This window comes from Pleurodeles waltl, chromosome 5 (assembly GCF_031143425.1).
Source record: "Pleurodeles waltl isolate 20211129_DDA chromosome 5, aPleWal1.hap1.20221129, whole genome shotgun sequence".
Taxonomy (NCBI): Eukaryota; Metazoa; Chordata; class Amphibia; order Caudata; family Salamandridae; genus Pleurodeles; species Pleurodeles waltl.
Genome location: NC_090444.1, coordinates 539,209,564 through 539,229,136, shown reverse-complemented (window position 1 = coordinate 539,229,136; position 19,573 = coordinate 539,209,564). Strand labels below are relative to the sequence as shown.

At 42.9% G+C, this 19,573-nt stretch overlaps 1 protein-coding gene across 1 annotated transcript in view; it reads left to right on the top strand.

The window, feature by feature from the left end:
- Positions 1 to 19,573, top strand: part of EFEMP1 (EGF containing fibulin extracellular matrix protein 1) — a 572,290-nt gene that overhangs the window by 481,399 nt on the left and 71,318 nt on the right. Inside the window, exon 8 of the mRNA XM_069234365.1 lies at positions 10,770 to 10,889. Coding sequence (XP_069090466.1) covers positions 10,770 to 10,889 — 120 coding nt within the window. The remainder of the gene's footprint in view (positions 1 to 10,769; positions 10,890 to 19,573) is intronic.

Genomic DNA, 19,573 nt, shown 5'->3' with positions numbered 1-19,573 from the left:
TAGGACAGAGCGGGTTAGGTTTAAAGACAAGGCATGGTAGCTTTTAGGGTTTAGTGCAGGGGTCAGGGAGAGGTAGGTTTAATGGCAGGACAGTGGAGCTTTTAGGGTCTAGGGCGGGGAGTTGGGGTAGTTTTTAAGGCAGGGTAGGTCTTAGGTTTCAGGGCGGGGTCAGGGTAGTTTCTAGGGCAGGGTGGGGTAGTTTTTAGGACAGGGTAGGGTTTAGGGTGGGGTGGGGGTCAGGGTAGGTTAAGAACAGGGCGGGCAGGTTTTAGGGTTCAGGACAGGGTAGGGCGGGGCTCAGGGCATGGGATGGAAGGGGCAGTTTTAAGGGCTTGGGCAGGTGGAGTATGGTGTCTGGTGTAGGGGGCAGTGTGGGGGAGAATTTACCATGCATGTTTCTTTACCAAACATGCTAACATGCTTTTACAACAAAACTTTTTGTAAAGGCATACGTGGAAAAGGCATGTGAGGTAAAGACGTGGTCATTTTAGAGACCAGGTTGTAAAGGCATGCATGATATACGCATGCGTTGTTCCATCATACATCCCAAGCCGGGGCGCACCGGCCATTCTTAAAGCTGCTTTCATGCTGCCAGCAGCATGAAAGCAGTGTTAGGATTGGCCACAGGGCAAGCTGGGAGCCTGTGCCTGCTGTGAGGACCAAGGAGCGGCCCAGCGGAGGGGGCGAGGAAGGTACTTTTTTAATAATTATTTTTTTGTTTGTCCTTTCCCCCTCCCCCTGCCACATGCCACATCACCCCCCCCATTTCCCCCGCCACGCGAGCCGCAACTGCTCAGAATATGAAATCTGATGCAGACTATGGCTGATTCACAAAGGTAAACTTACATTTTTGTTAAAGGTTACTCATTTTTTGGTATTCACAAACTAAATGTTTAATTTTACTATAGTAATTTTATGACTGCAGAGACCATGCACTAGTGGTGAGACTATGCACATTTAAATATAGGCCTGTCCTGTCTTTTTATGTGGGGAGTTCTCTGCCCTGACTGCGGAGTCTCTCCAGTCATAAAAATCACTATTCTTCAGGGAAGGGATTCACACAGGGAAATACCCCAGCAACCTTCAATATGAAATTTGACGCAACCTATGGCCTGATTTTCAAAGGTAAACTTACACTTGTATGTAAATTTACTATTGTTTTGGTATTCATAAACTACAAGTTAAATTTTACTAGTAGTAATTTTATGACTGCTGAGACTCTGCAGTTGGCTGGAGAATTCAAAAAGATAAGATAAGACCGGCCTGTCTTTTCATTTGCAGTGTCTCTGCCACAAGTGCGAAGTCTCTGCAGTCTTAAAATTACTATGTTTTAGTGCAGGGCCTTCAGCAGGGTTTTTGAGTTTGTTGCCACACATGGCCATAGTCAGTCAAAATTGATTGTTTCAATTTAAAACAGCAAACTCTATAACAATATACACAAATATTCAATTCATTGGTATATACAACATTTAAATTGAATGCATTGTTTTGATTGTTGGACTAATAAGGATAAAAAGGCACCAGTTATCACCACTGAATAACAGGCATCATGATAATATTGAAATTCAAATGATGATAGTGTGGAGTTCAGGAATGCTTACCATTTTAAGCTTAAACAGAATTGGGTCACGATAGATTTTGCTCTAGTTGCGTGGTATGTTTCCTCTTTATAGGGCACTGAGTTTTGAAATAGTAGTTAGTCTAGGTTCATGATATGCTGCTAGCCCGGGTGCCTCAGTCAGTGTTGTATGGAAGACAGAGATTCATCAAATGTGTGTACAGGGGCGTCTCCTTCGCAATGACGAAGGAGCATCGCCCCACTGGCTAAGAGCCAACTGCTGAAAAATAAAACAATATTTTACTATTGTTTTATTTTTCAGCTGCTAACTCAGCCAGCATGTGCAGGGATGGGCGGGCTGGAGCTGGGTCTGGGGAGGGAAGAGGAGGAGTGGAGTGCACTAAGTGTGCACGTCAGTTTGGGTGGCAGTCTTAGGCAGGCCAAACTGACATGCTCATTATGTTTCTCCAGCCCAGCTGTGTTGCACTGCAGGGTTGGAGAAACTACAGAGTCTCCAATACACCCATCTGAGCGGCCAACCAAGCCGCTCAGACCAATCCTGGTTCTTGCCTCATGCTAGGCATAGCATGAGAGCCGCACCAGGATTATGTGTTGGTGTCCCATTGACTGCTGGAACACCATCACCATCTGGAGAGAAGAGGAGCTAGGCGGCAGCAGCACAGTAAGTTTAAAAAAAAATATATATATTATTTATTTTTCTATTATTATTTTATTGTCCCCCCATTCCCTCTCCACCCAAACGCCACCCCTCCCCGTGAGATTTGCGGCGGCCTCCACTGGGTGTGTAGATTCTTCATTAACAAGTTAAAATTCAGAGTGCATTGTTTTCATCCACATCCATGTATGTGTAATGTAAATTATGACTGGTTAATTCGTGAATGCAATTAAAATGCACTCTGCATGACATATTTTGCAGAGTACCTTTTAAAGCATTTGCGCTCAATTTTGGCTTGTAGTTCGGTCACTTCTTTCTAGAAAGTGGTCTTTTTTTTACGTTAAATTACGGGACTTCACCTGTGATCAGCAGGTGCTTATTGAATGAATGAATGCATGAATTGATGAATGAATGATAACATTTAGTAGGTGTACACTACCCCAAACAAGGTCGCGTTGTGCCGATCTTTAGGAGCAAAGTCTAAAATAAGTAGATTTTCAGAGCTGCCATAAAGCTGGATATATTGGGAAAGTTTCTTAGCTTTTGTGAGAGAGAAGGCAGGTCTTCCTACTGAGAAAGATCGTTCACCCTTACTATTAATTCTGAACTTTGAAACAACTAGTAATGCCCAATCATGACGACTACGACTGGGAAGAGAATTAACTATCACATACAGCAAAACATCTAAACCTCCAGAAACATGTTTCTTTTAGCTACAGAAGTTGATGTGAGACCCATATAGTTCGGTACTCATGGTCCCTTCAATTAACACCTACGACCAGTAAGTGGGGATGGGTCTGTTTTTTGACAGAATAGCTGGGTCTAAATAGTTTTTTATTGAACACGGGGATTGAGTCCAACCAGAAGTTGGTCAGGCAGAGAGCTCTTTAGGAAGGACTAGGTAATAAAAACCTGGACAAGACAGATGAAATATGTGTCCCTAGCTACAAGAATGTTCTTATTTGGTGTAACAAATGTGTGAATATCAGGAAAGCCCGCAGAGAATCCAAGGGACGCTGCTTGGTCAAAGGATGAAATGCTAGTGCAACTTGCTGTCTCAGAGAGTTTACGATCCTATATTCTTATTGCAACATTAGAAGAGCAATAGAGTGCTGTGGGATACTCGCCAGCAGATGATTATAGGAAGGAGTAAACTGCACTGTACAGAAGAGCTATGAAAGGATTAACTATCTGAAAAGATTTGCAGAAAGGAGCTTGACATCAAGAACAGATCCAGAAAGCGTGCGCGCGTGTCAATTAAGGAGGAAAAACACACATGTTCATGATACAGAAGAGGCCAGGCAGCCAAATGTTTAGCCTGGTCACGCTTGAAAGTACAGATCACTTTCTCACTCCATGGAAGTGGCAGTAGGCTCTAATAACATATACATTAAATATGACTATTTTCATACTTTCAGAGTTCTGCCTTCTATTGAGAGAGAGAGGTCCCCTCGAATGTACAGAAAAGTTATGGGTCTAGCAGGATGTTTCTTCTTGGGCTATCCTGTTTTTCACAGGCCCTACTAAAAATATGAATATCTTTGTTCTGCAAAAGGGAAGTGGGTGCATGTTTGTTGCAAAAATAAGAGGCTTGGCATAGAAGCAGACACTCTCACTGGCTACCATTCTCGGGGAAAAGGAAGCAAATGCAGAGACTGAGAAATCGAGGGGCAGGGAATGCAGGGGGGAAAGTAAGGGAGTAGGAGTGTCACAAGATTGTAGGACTGTACTGAGTTAGCCGAGGCTAAAGAAATTGAACACATTGAGCTTTCCCTGATGGGGACGCTAGTCCAAAAATATACACAGTCTTAAGCACACCCTCGAACAGTGGAATCTATAGGTAAGGCACACATGCAGACCAAGCCCTTTGACCAAGTTGTCACTATAAATCCAGTAAATCTAGATGTCCTAACTTACATGCACCTACAAGTGAATCCCATCTTCTGAAGCATTCACTGGCCAGGCACCCATCTACTGCAGACAGTGCAGGGGCCAGTGTACCCAAAGCTATGATCCACTGTCTAATAAATCACCCTCTACTCTGAGAAGCCAACATCTGGGAATCTCATCAATAGTGGTAGTAATAGCAGCTCAGATAGAGGGAAGCTACAGGTGAACGGGCTTTCCTCTCAACGCTGCCCAAGCACCTATCAGAAGCAGCAAAATAACCCAAGGTCTAAACTCCGCTCCAAGAAGGATTGTTATAATAAGGTTCAGTACCATGGGTTAGCAAGGAGCATTGCCTCTTAACTGTATCACCAACATGGACACCAGAGTTCCCCTACCTGTCTCTGTACCAATGGTATGACACAAACAGGAGTGTGACTGATTATAGAAAGATCATAGAGGGAGAGCATTCCTGCATAACTGGCCCCCAACCCTCAGTGGACTATATTTAACCAATTAGTTCAGGGTAGATATGTCTATGAAGTTGTTCAAATTCTTTTGGCCAAAGGGATTGTATGCTGATTGCTTCTGGTACCTACACGTTGATCCCTTCATTCTGAAGTTTTGGTCTGATTGCTCACCATCCCATGTCTCTGGCACATTGTGGTGCCACCATTTGCTACTCATTTCCCTGGCTCAAAAGCATTGCTCCATCATTCAGTCATTTTTCAAAATATGTTATCAGTGCCAGTGACTTTTTGGGCAGCTACCATGGAATACTTGGGGTTAAAGATGGTTCTGCTCCACCTATGATGTCTTAACCTTGTGTCCAAAATAGTTTCAGGTGAGGATTTTGCCAATAATAACAGGATGGGTGTGATGATGTTGGTAAAATGAATGTTAACCATAATATTGCAACATAAATGCCAAATAACAGCAAAATCTCCTCCGATCACTTACGCCACTACAATGTTCTGTTGGAAAGGCTCAGGGTACACATTTTTCAAGGACTGGCCCTGAGCAGCAGCAACAATAAAAACCAGGGTGTCATCAGAAAACACATCTCAAGAACTGCAGCTATGGGCATACAAGTAAAACATCCGGGAATACTAGGACATCATGGGGGTCATTCTGACCCCGGCGGTCTCAGACCGCCGGGGCCAGGGTCGGCGGGAGCACCGCCGACAGGCCGGCGGTGCCCCGCAGGGCATTCTGACCGCGGCGGTAAAGCCGCGGTCAGACCGGCAACACTGGCGGTCTCCCGCCAGTGTACCGCCGCCCCTTTGAATCCTCCAAGGCGGCGCAGCTCGCTGCGCCGCCGAGGGGATTCCGACCCCCCCTACCGCCATCCAGTTCCCGGCGGTCCGCCCGCCGGGAACCGGATGGCGGTAGGGGGGGTCGAGGGGCCCCCGTAAGAGGGCCCCTACGAGTATTTCACTGTCTGCTTGGCAGACAGTGAAATACGCGACGGGTGCAACAGCACCCTTCGCACCTTCCCACTCCGCCGGCTCGATTACGAGCCGGCTTCATCGTGGGAAGGACGGTTTCCCCTGGGCTGGCGGGCGGCCTTTTGGAGGCCGCCCGCCAGCCCAGGGGAAACCTCAAAATACCCACTGCGGTCTTCCGACCGCGGTACGGTATTTTGGCGGCTCCCGCCGGGCGCGCGGTGACCGCGCCCGGCGGGAGTCAGAATGACCCCCCATATGTCTTGTGTGTGTTTTTGCAGTATAGATACTTAAGGTGAAGTCTGTTATTTATTTTAATGAAGGTTAATGGTATATGGGAATACATTTCACAGTGTTTTTCCTGCCCTTCAATGAGTTATCCTAATGCTTCCCGTGATCCTCATAGGAAGACTCTCTTTTAATATATGGCATTGAATGGGTCCTGTCTTTGAACTGACCTAGTGGAACCATGGGATTTGGCAAACTGTCTTTAATTACTCCAGCATTTTTTAAACTGCACAACCTTTTTAGGGAATCAACTTTTCAACTTTGAGTTTTAGGATTTGTAAGAAAGAAAACAAAATACATTATGCAACATATTTAATTTAATTATCAAAGCTGAAGAATCATTTTCTAATTGGCTACGCCATTGATGAGTGTGAGGGTATACAACCTGAAAGAAATTGGCATGTTAAATCAAGGAGGGAATGAGACCTTTTTCTAATAATTAGGCCAGGATTGTGTGAAAAAAACACCGCTATATTGATACTCGAGTCATCTGAAACACCAGTTAAAAGTTAGGCCCTTAGGGGGTTATTCTAACTTTGGAGGAGTGTTAATCCGTCCCAAAAGTGACGGTAAAGTGACGGATATACCACCAGCCGTATTACGAGTTCCATAGGATATAATGGACTCGTAATACGGCTGGTGGTAAATCCGTCACTTTTCCGTCACTTTTGGGACGGATTAACACCTCCTCCAAAGTTAGAATAACCCCCTTAATGTACAAAGAATAGGGATACAAATCAGTTGCTGTTTTAGCCCAGCACTGTGAAGGTGAAGCAATCCTTTTTGTAAGCTGCATCAAATGTTTCAAAATGCCACAAACCAAATTAGCCATTCACAAAGATTCGCAAAGATCCAACTTTATGCATATTCATAAGACAGGATTCCCTATGTGAATCCTTGTGAATGGTTGCAAGAGCAAGGATTGAGGCCTGCAACGGACAGCACACCTCTCTCCCTGCATTCACAATCACAAAATGCCTTAAAGGGACAGGGGCTGTCAATGGAATAAAGTAGCATGATGTAATTGGACATACGGGAATCATAAAGTGGTCCCACCTAGTAAAGAGCATGCAGATGTCCTACGGGCTGCTGCACGTTTCCCTGATGTCTTCTACATACACTCACCAAATGGGCGCTGCCTCTCACAAACATGGCTACCACCCTCTTCCAGCTGTCGCAGACCACTAACATGTATTCTTGTGTGTTACATACCCTTTTCCAAGCAAATCAGAAAGATTTGCATCATGGACTCTATGAACGGCAAAGCCATTTACGAGTCACATTGTATATTTTGCACATTGCTATAGTGGTTTCTATTCTTTAAAAAAAACAATTTTCTGCACTGACGATTTAAGATAAAAACCCTTTGATCCACCTGGCCTTTAGCTATTCAACTACTAGGTAGGTCTGTGTTGTGTGAGGAAGACATGGATGGGTCAAGAGAGACATATCTAAAGTATCAATTAGTTGTCGAAGCTAAAAAACAAAAAAAGTCATAATTGATATTTTCTATATGGGGATTTCGTGGTTACATGAGAGCACAGTGCTCAGGAGAAAAACATTTTGAGCACTAAGCGAAAGAGACATTTTCCAGAAAGGCAGGTCGACCAAGAGGGACAATGCTAGAGTAGCTATTGGGAACAAAATATGCAAGTGCAACTGTTATAAAACAACACCTTCTCCAGTCAGATCTTTAGTTTCAGACCTTGTCTTACACCGATGACATACAAATTGGGGATCTCCATACCTGACAATGTAGCAGCCATCACCAAAGTAAACTTTAAGAGCTGTATGTCCTCCGTTGCAGCTAGGATGCAACAATATTGTCTCAAGCTCAACGGAGAGAAGACCTAAGTCCTTACTTTCAGAAAATATATTCCCACCTGGCCTGCCTCTTGGTGGCCTGCTGAAATAGAGTCAACTCTTTCCCATTCCAAAACTCATGAAAATCTAGGAGTCATCTTTGACGAAAGTCTTTCATTTTCATCTCTCTTCTCAAAATGATGAGCAAAATCATTCCTTTTCTTCTGGTAACGAAACAGCGAACTGTTATTCATGCATTACGACATCACATCTGGACTACTGCAATTTTTCCTGTCTCAGCCTCGCCGCATAGCTGCCTCAGTGACTTCAGATAGTCCAGAACGCTGCAGTAAGACTGCTACATCAACTATCCCTTCGTGCTTCTATCTCCAGTTGTTGTGAAACCATTCATTGCCTGCCTACTCAACAATGTATCTCCTTTAGAGATGTTTTTGTCCATTTGGCTCTTTACAACTCGGGGCCCAATTACTTTATAAACAAATTTGTTCCTTATCACCCCTGTCGGGCTCTGAGGTTCTTCAGTTAGTGAAGTATCCTTGAATCTTCTGAAGCTGCACTGAAGGCATATGTTTCTACTTTTTGGCAGAACAACTCTATAATTCCCTGCCCTTTAATATCAGGAACTTTCCTAATCACCTACTCATTTGGACAGGGCTAAAAACATGTCCTTACACTTAGAGAGTAGCGACCTTCAGTTCCTGCTTTGATCCCTTACAGTCAAAATATCCCAACTTTGAACATGACTTTCACACTGCTTGAACACATTAAGTGCACTTTTGGTTTCATGGTTCTTAACATTTGCCTCACCTGAAAGGGAAGTAGTGTCCTCTTGCCCACTAAAAACAGTGCTGTTGCTTCCGTGCCATTAGTTATGAATTCATGAGGTGTACACCAGGAGCATGGCACCATTTGGCAGAAGGCTGTGGAATGTCACTGCTTTATTCTGCCATCCCACTCACACATAATCCACATCTTCCCCCACAGAGGACCCTATAGCGAAGAAGCAATTATATAGGTTGGGAATGTCATGTTTAGGAGATGTCTCCTCTGATGTATTCTCGGAGAGGGCTAAAGCTGTTTCAACTAGAGAAGAATATTGAATTTAAAACAGGCTTTAGTAGTCAAAGTTATTATTGGTGATAACTGTTTTGTAGAATATATCAGATTCTCACACTCTCTTGTTTACAAGAGAATGGTTAAGATCAATAAAAATATCCTCAGTGGCTGTAAATGCTGAGTGAACTGGACAATGCTCTGATGGCAAGTGCATGGATGGAATGTGTACAAGTCTCAATTTGGTATGTAAGTTAAATGTATTCATGTTGAACATGCACAGATGACACATATTTAGCCAATCTTTGGACTATTTTGGATGTATCAGCCATGTATGAAGGTGAGTTGCAGGTGTTTCAAAATATTATTGTTTTAAGAATACATTCTATAGTACTAGGACTTAAGATATATGTTTCCCAATTTGTTTTACAGACTAAAACAGAATAAAAAGTAAAATAAAATAAAAGTTGGTATGAATATATGAAAATTAATTTCTAGAACAAATTTACAATGGTTTAAATTTCAAAAAGGCAGATATGCTTGACCCTCAAATGCCTGTACAAAAAGGCACACCCCCTACCAATTTTGACTTTGGCAAGTATCACATACCTTCTTGGTCACCCCCTGCTAAGCTGCATTCAATCTGTGTGGGTGTTTGTTCGAGGAAGACTGCAGCATTCTGTCACTGACTACTCTGTTAATATGAATGTCAGACTCCCCAACCATCAAAGAATTGCCTTGTGTCCCACATAAAAGTCATGGTGTAGGTTCTCCGACACACATCTTTCAAGGGTGTTCCTCACTACAGTGCTGTGCTGTCATCCTGTGGTCTCCCCACCGTAATTGCAAAGGAGTCCACAACCTATCCACGGCAGCTGGAGTCTGTGACTATAAACCCTGAATGTGCAGTATCCAATGGATTCTGAGAATCTTTGGCCCACCCTGGGGCATACTAAACATATGCCTCCTCATTGCTGCTTGACATTCAGCTCGCCTCTTTATGCAGCATCAAACCATGGTTTCAGCAGGGCGTAACTGCTTAAAATACCATTTATAAAGGGCCAGCCATTTTGATCAGAGTCGTAACAAGGTCCCTGCAGCCCGTGCGGTGCGGGGGGCCCCCGAGCTCCAGAGAGTCCCCACAGTACAGCACCTGGCCTGAGTAAGCCCAAAGGGAGGCCCCCTCCATATTCTGTGCATGGCGGCCCCTTCTAGTTTCTACGCCACTGATTTTGATAACAGGGTCTCATGTAGTTGCCACCATCCTTCCGCGCCTTCAGAAGTGAAAATTCCTGACAGGTTCAATGAAACAAGGGACGCAGCAAGACTTTGGAAGGATAAGACCATCACCCAAAAGATTTGCAGGAAACATTGCAAATCAATCTTTCATGAGATGACAGGGCAAATTAAAACAAAGGTTGTTTGTATTTACCTGTTGGTTCAATCAATCAATCAATCAGATTATTTGTAAAGCTCACTACTCACCTGTGAGGGCCTCAAGGCGCTGAGGGGAGGGGGGCTGCTACTGCTCAAACAGCCATGTCTTGAGATGTCTCCTGAAGGTAAGTAGGTCCTGTGTCTGACGTAGGTGGGCGGGAAGAGTGTTCCACGTCTTGGCGGCGAGGTGGGAGAACGATCTGCCACAGCGGTCATTCTGTGGATGCGTGGGACGGTGGCAAGGGCAAGGTTGGTGGAGCGAAGCTGTCGGTTTGTTATTTGAAGCAAACTGATGCTTCAGTTTAGGATGTAGCAAATTATTATTGTATACTGCAAGTAATAGGGTTTGAATTTATTTTACAAAGCAAGCGGATAAACTGTATACAATCATTGGTAGTAGGATTACAGTGCCGGAGATGATTGATATCTTGCACAGACCCTGTACCTAAATCTTTTTTAACCACTCAGATTAGTGAACAAAGCTCAACCAATCTGCCCATTCCTTGATGACCATTGAAAAAAGGAATTTATAGCAAGTAAAAAGTAGCATATGTTGACTAATTATATTTTAGTAACAGTTGTACATTTTCGTGGTTTGCAGATATCGATGAATGCAGAGCCTCTGGTTACCTGTGTCAATATCAGTGTGTCAACGAACCAGGGAGATTCACGTGTGTGTGCCCTGATGGATACCAACTAGCTGGATCTCGATTGTGCCAAGGTAAATACCTTTTTAATTAGATATGGTTTGGAATTTTTTTTTTTCTTTGCAGTGCTGAATTCCAGTTTTGGACAAACTAGCTGGGACCGTCATGCCTTGCGTCCGTCTGTGTCTGTGCAGATGACTATGATGTACATTGTGGGACCTGTCACTCAATGCAAGGTCACAAATGGGGGAGAAAGTGTCCTTATGCTCACTTCTTTATGCATTGAGGAACATTCAACTTTTGGGTGTTTGACTTTGCAACGTGAATTATAGTAAGTATATTGTCTTTTTCCTCATTGGAGAAACCATATTATGTGTGGTGTTTCTCTAACACCATCTATGACACTATCTATCTGTGTTGACAATTTGTAAAACGCTGCACATCGCTCCGAAGCACTGGAAGGATAGTCTTTACATAGATCTGAATAGGTAGTTCCATTCAACTATTTCAAGTGCCTTTTCTGGACCAATAGACGGTGTTACTTTGCAACTCAGTCATCTCTGAAGCTCAGTATCAATAACAGTAGAAACTTCATATGGTGCTGAGCGGTTGGACTCGCTCAGGTGATTTCAGGTTTATGACCCTTCATTTATAGATTTAGAAGTGTAGAAATACTCTGTCTCTTTTCGCCCCTTCCTGGACCGAACCTCACTTGAAACACTATACTGTTGGTTTCTATTACCTGATATTGTTTGCAGAAATGCAGCAGACGTTTTTATAATTCCACAAGGAATCCATCCAAAGAAGATGACAATGTCTGTGTCAATTCCACAAGGCTATGTCACTAGGGACCAAACTAATCTTCCAATAACGGGCACACCAAACAACACCTTCCTTTCCTTAGATTTTGCGGCAAGGATCTGCGTTTTCTCTTATAGCGAGTGACTTTCCTTGGGACTGTGTAGTGACTATACAACATTTTTCATAAACATGTTAGATAATATTTTGCGTGCCACAGTTATTCTTTGCTAGAATTTAGTGTTTATTATAAGTTGTATCCTTAATTTCACAATTTTTCAACACAATGCTTCTTCATCACTGATGCCCTTATTAGTTCTCCCTTTGTGTGTGCTTTAAAAGCCTTCAGAAGTGTAAAGAATCCTAGCTACGCTCATCTCTTTAAGTTTGCTAATGGGAGTCATTTAGGTTCCCTGAATTAAGCCTCCATCATTCTGTTACTGGTTTATGTTTTTCCATTACATCTGTCAGTAGTATTAGAGAGTATTTCAATGTACCACCTTTGAATATTTTGCAGTCTTTAACTTAGAAATTTCTTCTTCTGCACGTTTTTGTGCAAGCAAGAAAAAGTTGCAATTTCTTTCCCACAATTTCAACCATAGTTTCCTCTAGTATTTTATCTAACATGATAGCGTTCAGTTTTCCCCTCTCCTAACTCCTACCATATACATTGTATTGGAGGTGATGCATATGATTATTCCACTCTCCAGGGCCTTGCCATTCACATTGCATCTCCACTCTCTTAGGTTCTAGGCATGGGACCTTGCTAGCATGAGAGCCGAGGAAACCCTTGCTGCAAAGTGTTGGGCAACACGTGGAAGCTAATTCTTTTCGAAAAGGAACATAGTCCGTTTCAAGACTGGAGTGATGGTCAGGCATGGTGGGGAAATGGTGAAAGAGGCAGAGAAGACAGCATGTTACTCAGGGCCGCAGCTATCATTAATGCACCAAGTGCAGTTGCATTGGGGCCCAGGAGTACGAGGGACTCATTGCAACACAGTTATGGAGGGTAGGGTTTTTTCAACAATTTCTGTTGCTTGATGAGTTTACTTTTTCAGTGCTGATTTTCATCTGCAGAAAAGTACCCCTGAAATTGTGGCATAAGCCATGTCCCATTCACTCAGCTGTGCCAGTCCCACACCCACAGGTCTTGCAATAACATTTAGGAAGGGGGTCCTGACTTCAAAACATTTTTCTTGGGCTGGCTCAGGCAAAAAGAACAAGATAACCTGGCTGATGAGAGGTGATACCCCAAAACTGGTCCCAGGATGCTTGATTCCGTTCCAGGGAGGACCTGACCTGGCAGTTCGAGCTAGACTTGTCCCATGGGGAACAGGGTCAAGACTGATTTTCATATGGCTAGGTCCAAACTGGAGCTGTGTGGTGGGAAAAAAACAATGGATTTAACCCAGATCTTTGTGACTGGTGGTGAATGTTTCCATTGTTCAGCATTACGTCCATCATCTGTTCTTTTTGCTTTTGGGGGTGGCACAGAGCAAAACGTTTGAAGACCTCGGTTCTAGGGGAATAGTGATTTAATTCAGAAAATACATTTTGTTTCGACTATACTACCCATCAGCTGATGGTCTCTTGAAACACTCTCAAATTTACTTATCAGCTTGAAGATCATCAGTTCATGGTAAACCTTAATGGAGTAAATACTTTCTGCTGCCAGAGTGATACCGCTCTCCTGACATTTTTTCTTGAATGTGCAAGCAGGAAGGGACCACATCTCTGTTTCCCGAGGGGGTATTTTCCTGAGATAGAGCATAGAGCTAATCATGGTGTATGGCTGAGACTGGGACCATCTAGTGTGGAGTGTTCCTAAACAAGGTTAGGGATAAACCACAGAGATAAAGACACCCAGAAATGTGATTAGACAGGGAACTGAACCTGTAGGGGACATTATAAAGCTCTGTCACAGAACCTTTGGAGAAATGTGTATTTGCTAATGATGTATAAAGTAAACATGATAACCAGGCACATAGCTATGACTGTTCTGTTGCACCGACCTGCCTGCTCCAAGTGCTCCACATTTTGCCCATGTTTTATTGTGTCACATTTTACCTGGTTGCATGAATGTGCAGTACATGGAATGTGTTGTAAGAATTCCCTGCACACTCTGATGGTGAAGTAAAGTGAACTGGACACTGTCACTTGACTTTAGAAGTTGGGAATTGAGGCAATATCCTTTGTTCACCTTGACAAAGATTATTTTATCTTCCTCTGCAATCCTGTAGTTTATGTGTTCAAATTTAATTATTTGTTTAATTCATAATTCAACTTCATGAAATGGAAATTAGGTCCTCCACTTTGGACAGACCGTTCCTAAATGTAATGTGTCCCTAATGTGTGTATCTTTATCCACTAAAATGAATATTGACTTTGTGTCCTACCATACAGTACCTTGAAAAATGCTATATGACTTCAATCTATATAAAAAGTCTTCTATAATTGCTGTCTAATAGGCCACTTTTTGCCTGCATTGAACACCATATATTAACATGATATCTCCCAACTGTATGCAATATAGGGCTGATGTTTGCTTAAAGAATAACTACAATAACATGTGATATCTGATCCTTGTTTCACTTCCTACATTGTGCAAGGTAAAAGGAAATCACTCTATAAGTGATTACTTCTTTTACATAATATCAATGCTGTTAGAAATGGGGTATCCGGTTGGCAGTCAGTTTGCACTCTGTCCAAACAGGGACCCTCACTCAAGTCAAGGTAAGGGAGACACACTGCTCAGCTAACATAGATATATGGAGGGAACTACACTGCACCTCCACAGTATATATTCCTGTTACACGCGCATAGCAGACTGGGCATACTTTTGCTGGCAAACATCCCAACACTGGATGTTCGTCCTGCTGCCTATCAGGTGAGATTTCTATCAGATCATGCCCTTTTGTATTTAGAATGCAAGACCCATACACCTAGGCCGACAATCCCTCTGTAGAGAATGCAGCCTAAGCTACTCGGGGACCCTGAATATAAGAGAGATATACAGGCGGCGCTAGATGGATATTTTAGCGTGACATGGTCTACAACCCAGACACGTGGCATAGAACAGGAGGCCCTAAAGGTCATAATTAGAGGTGAGAGCATTTGTCAATCCTGTGGTATTAGGAAAAAACTGGAGCAGGAGCTTACGCACCAAGGGGACGTGCTAGCTGCTCTCCAGTGCCGAGTGGCCAGCAGAGATGTATCCGAGACAGATTGCCACGAGGCGCACACAAAAATAGGAGCTATTTGGCATAGGCTGGATAGTTATATACATAGGGAATACAGACAATGGTTGTACCGCGAGGGAGACCACCTGGGGCGCATGCTGACTTGGCTATTTAAGCGCAAACGGCCTCTACCTATAATCCTGTCACTTCAAGGACTGTCCAAGGACAGGTATTTGGGACGAGTACGTGTGAATCTACCTTTAGGGAATCACCTGAAACACATATACACTTTGCTGAAAAGTGAAGATGGCGGCCAGATGTGCAGGTATCTTGACGAGCTCAGAATTCCCCGGCTTGTTGAGGCACAGACTGAGGAGCTAGAGGGGCTAACGCTAGAGGAGCTACAGGAAGCTTTGGGGCCCATGGCGCACGGTAAAACGCCAGGCCCGATGGTATACCAATTAAGTTTTACCGTGCATATTCTGCAGTGGTTCTGCCCCGATTACTGGAAACAATCTGCAAAGCTCACGGAGAAGGCTCGCTGCGAACACACGAGGGAAGCACAGATAGTTATGATACCGAAAGCAGGGAAGGATCCGGTGTACCCTGGCTCCTACAGGCCCTATTTATGCTCAATGTCGATATGAAAATACTTGCAAAAGTACTGGCAACCCATCTGCCTGGGTGAGTTGTAACCCATCCAGTATCATATGTAATTCATGAGACTCGCGACTGCAACCCACGCTGCGCTAGTGGCCCTCGACATAGAAAATGCGTTTGATACCTTGTCCTGGCACTACCTGTGGAAGGTGCTACGCAGAATAGGCATTGGATTAAACCTCCTGTCATGGGTGTGTCTGCTGTGTATAGTGCTACAGGCACGGGTGTGAACGGGGAGGACAGTATCGGACTCCTTTGATATTGAACGGGGCACACGGCAGGGCTGCCCACTGTCACCGCTGCTGTTCACATTGGCTATGGAGCCCCTGGCCATACAATTGAGGGTAAGCTTGAAAAGGTGTGGCGTAAGGGTGGGGACCAGAATGCACATCGTATCGCTGTATGCAGAAGATGCCCTGGTGTGTGTTAATGACCCAGAACATGTAAAATACACCAGTACATGTCCTACCTTTTAAATACACTACATCCTGCCCATGGGGCTACCTAGGGCCTACTTTAGGTGTGATTTGTATGTTATAAAAGGGAAGGTTTTGGCCTGGCAAGTGAGTACATTTGCCAGGTCGAATTGGCAGTACAAAACTGCACACACAGACACTGCAGTGGCAGGTCTGAGTCACGTTTACAGGGCTATTCATGTGGGTGGCACAATCAGTCCTGCAGGTCCGCTAGTAGCATTTGATTTACAGGCCCTGGACACCTGTAGTGCACTCTACCAGGGACTTACTAGTAAATCAAACAAGCCAATCAGGGATAACCAATCATAATCACAATTTACACAGGGAGCACTTGCACATTAGCACTGGTCAGCAGTGGTAAAGAGCCCAGAGTACCAAAACCAGCAACAACGAACTCCAGCACACTGTCAAAAATACAGGAAGCAGAGGCAAAAAGACAGGGGAAGCCACACCAAGGATGTCAGATCTAACAAACGCCAAAAATACAAAACTGTTGCATCAAAAACATCATGGTCCTAAATATTGAGTTTCTATACAGAAATGAAAACTAAAAAGTATTATGTACTAAATATAGAAGCAAAATTGGTAAGTATACATGTATTTATTTATGTATATGTGTGGTGAAAAATGTAAAAAGAAAGGTAATATTTATTTCATGTAATACTTAGAAAATGAAAGAACCAAAAAAATATTTAAAATAGACTACATCAACATTTTTAAATAAAACATATACTAATTATAACTAAGCAAATTAAAACACAAAATATATATAACATACATTTACAATATAAGAAAATATTTAAAATAATAATATTACTAGTGTACTTTAAAATAAAATCACAAATAATATTTAAAAAAAATAATAAGTGAAAATAAAAACCTAACCAAAATTCAGAAATACTGATTTGAAAAAATCTACAATTTTTAATACAAATATATATTAATTTGACAGAAAGGATACATATTTGGAATTCTACATTTAAAATAGTAAGCATAACAAAATGAAAATAAATATCAAACAAACTAAATTAAGTTTAAAAGTTAAACCAAAAACATAAATAAAACAAAATTAAAATTCTAAATTTACACAGTAAACATCAAAAAATGTTACATTTAGGGGGTTGCAATTTACTCCTCTTACATAACCTAAGAAACCCTAGGGAGGGTATTGCACTTTGGAAGGATAACATTTACTATACCCACTGCAACCTATACTAAGCAACAGAAGGGACGGTATTAGACTTTTGAGGGTTCAGACTTTCTATTCCCTTCAAACCTCAGCAACAGTAGGTAAAGCACTGGACTTTGAGGGGTCAAGTTTATTATAATTTTTTCAATGTAAGCAACAGTAGAGAAAGGAAATAGTGGGATCATAATTACCCTTCCCACTGCAACCTAAGAAACAATACCAAAAGCACTGGACTTTGGAGGGGTCAAATTAACTATTCCCACTTTGCTAAGCACGCAATAAGTACAGAAATACAGAGAACATGACATCTACGAATGGCATCTGTAAGTCGTGTTATAGATAGCAAGAAGCAAACTGGCATAAGCCATGTCCCCCTCACTTTGGAATATGTCAGGGAAAAGAACACTGACTCGTAGCTTGCTTTACATGCTGGGCAAGTTGACATAATAGAGAGTACTTGCCACCTACTTCTCACTGCACTAACAGGCAAAATCCTGTATCTAAACTTTAAAAAGACAGATCTAGCTTGCAGTAGTTCAATCCAATTCAGAAACTGTTCAAAATCCGGAGTGCACTTGACATCAATAAAACTCCATGTCAAAGTGCCACTTTCTGGATTAGACAACCATCTTTCTAGGATGTACTTCCAGTATCTGCTCTTTAGTTGGCCTACCATACCCTTAGTCATCCTCTCTGGGTTATCCCAAGCTACACGCAGGCCCAACTCATACATCCATGTTTTTATAGGTTTAAACCAAGGTATTATTCTAGTACTATTCAGCTGTTTTACCTCGTCAAATACCTGTTTAAGGGGGATAAGAGATTTGCCGGTCCAAAACCTCATATAATAAGTCAGTGGTTTGAGGGTCACAAGATGTACTACTTCTTCAGAGCTGAATCCGAACGCATTGGTGTGTGAGGCACTTTGAGGCAAAATAAGTATCAATTGTATAAACTTATTTTTTATTTTCTCCAAACCCTTGAGCTAATATTTATACTTACAAAAAGTATAGCGCCAGCTTGCGTCATACCAGAGCGCCAGCCAGGTGCCAAATTTATGTAATAGCGCAAGCTGACGCTAAGGGTGGTCTAGTGTAGTAAAAATGACGTTAGCCGGGTGGGGGTGGCGGTATGGGAGAAGGAGGTTTTGTACCAAAAAAGTACGTTAGGCTGGTTAGAGGCAAAACAAATGCCTCTAACCAGCCTACTCTAATTTTCTGATGCAAAACCATCCATACCACATGACTCCTGTCTTAGAAAAGACAGGAGTCATGTCCACCAACTCAATGGCCAGCCCAGGGGACAAGTGTCCCATGGGCAGGGCCATTGCACCCAGTGCCATACAGGAGGCCCCAAAAAATACTTACCTACACTAACCCCACTTACCTGGGATGGGGTCCTCCATCGTCCGGTGTCCCTCTGGTGTGGGTGGGGGTGTTCCTGGGGCTTGTGGCGGGCACCTTTGGACCCATTCCATGGTATTCACCCATGGAAATGGGTCCAGAGGTCCCCTAACGTCTGGTCTGACCCAGGTGTTAAATAGCCCCTCCTCTCACCCGTGCGTAACCCCTCCTCTCACCCGTGCGTAATTTTAGCACGGGGATAAATATGGGGCTATGGGGTTAGAACCAATTTTTAGATGGGAATACCTAACTTGAATCTCATTGACGCAAGGTAGGTTCATGCATCTAAAAAATGTTGCAAACTCCAATATTTTGGCGTTAGACGGGTATAATGTCAAAATATAAATTTGGAGTTAGGTTTGCGCTAAATTTGCCACAAAAATATCATGCAAATTAGACGCAAATGGGGTATGAATTTGCACCTTAGTTTGGTCAGAGCCTCATTGAGCCTCCCTGCACCATAGATTTTAAGGGCAGGTGAAACTAGTCAGAAGTGAGATTTATTCAATTTCTTCATAACCTCTGCCCCAACATGCTGTAGGGTCATAAGTTGATTGGCATCATCATCTCTTTAAGTGCAAGCCATAATTTCTCCCGGGGATTCAGGTCAAAGGCTGATCTCAAGTCACCAAACACTACATATAGATGGCCCATATTTGTTACAGAGAATCAGAATAAACCAAGACATCTGGTCTGTGGAGCTCGTATGTGCCCTAAAACCTGTTTGTAAATGAGACAAGACCTGATTTTCATCCACCCAGGTTTGAATCTGTGCCAATAACTGCCTGCTAAATATTTTCTGAGCATTGTCTCAGGCCTGTAGTTCACTGGGTCACATTTATCACCTTTTTTATATATCAGGATTATTTTGGCACCCCTCCGTTTTTCAGGTATCTTTGCCCCCTTCTCTGTGGCATTGGATATCGCATTTAGTGTAAAGCCCAATGCAGCCAGCTCAGAGCAATAGAGATCACCAGGTATCCTATCTAATCCTGGCACTTTCCCCTTTTTTCATGCTATCTATGCAAGTTAGGTCCATATTTATACTTTTTT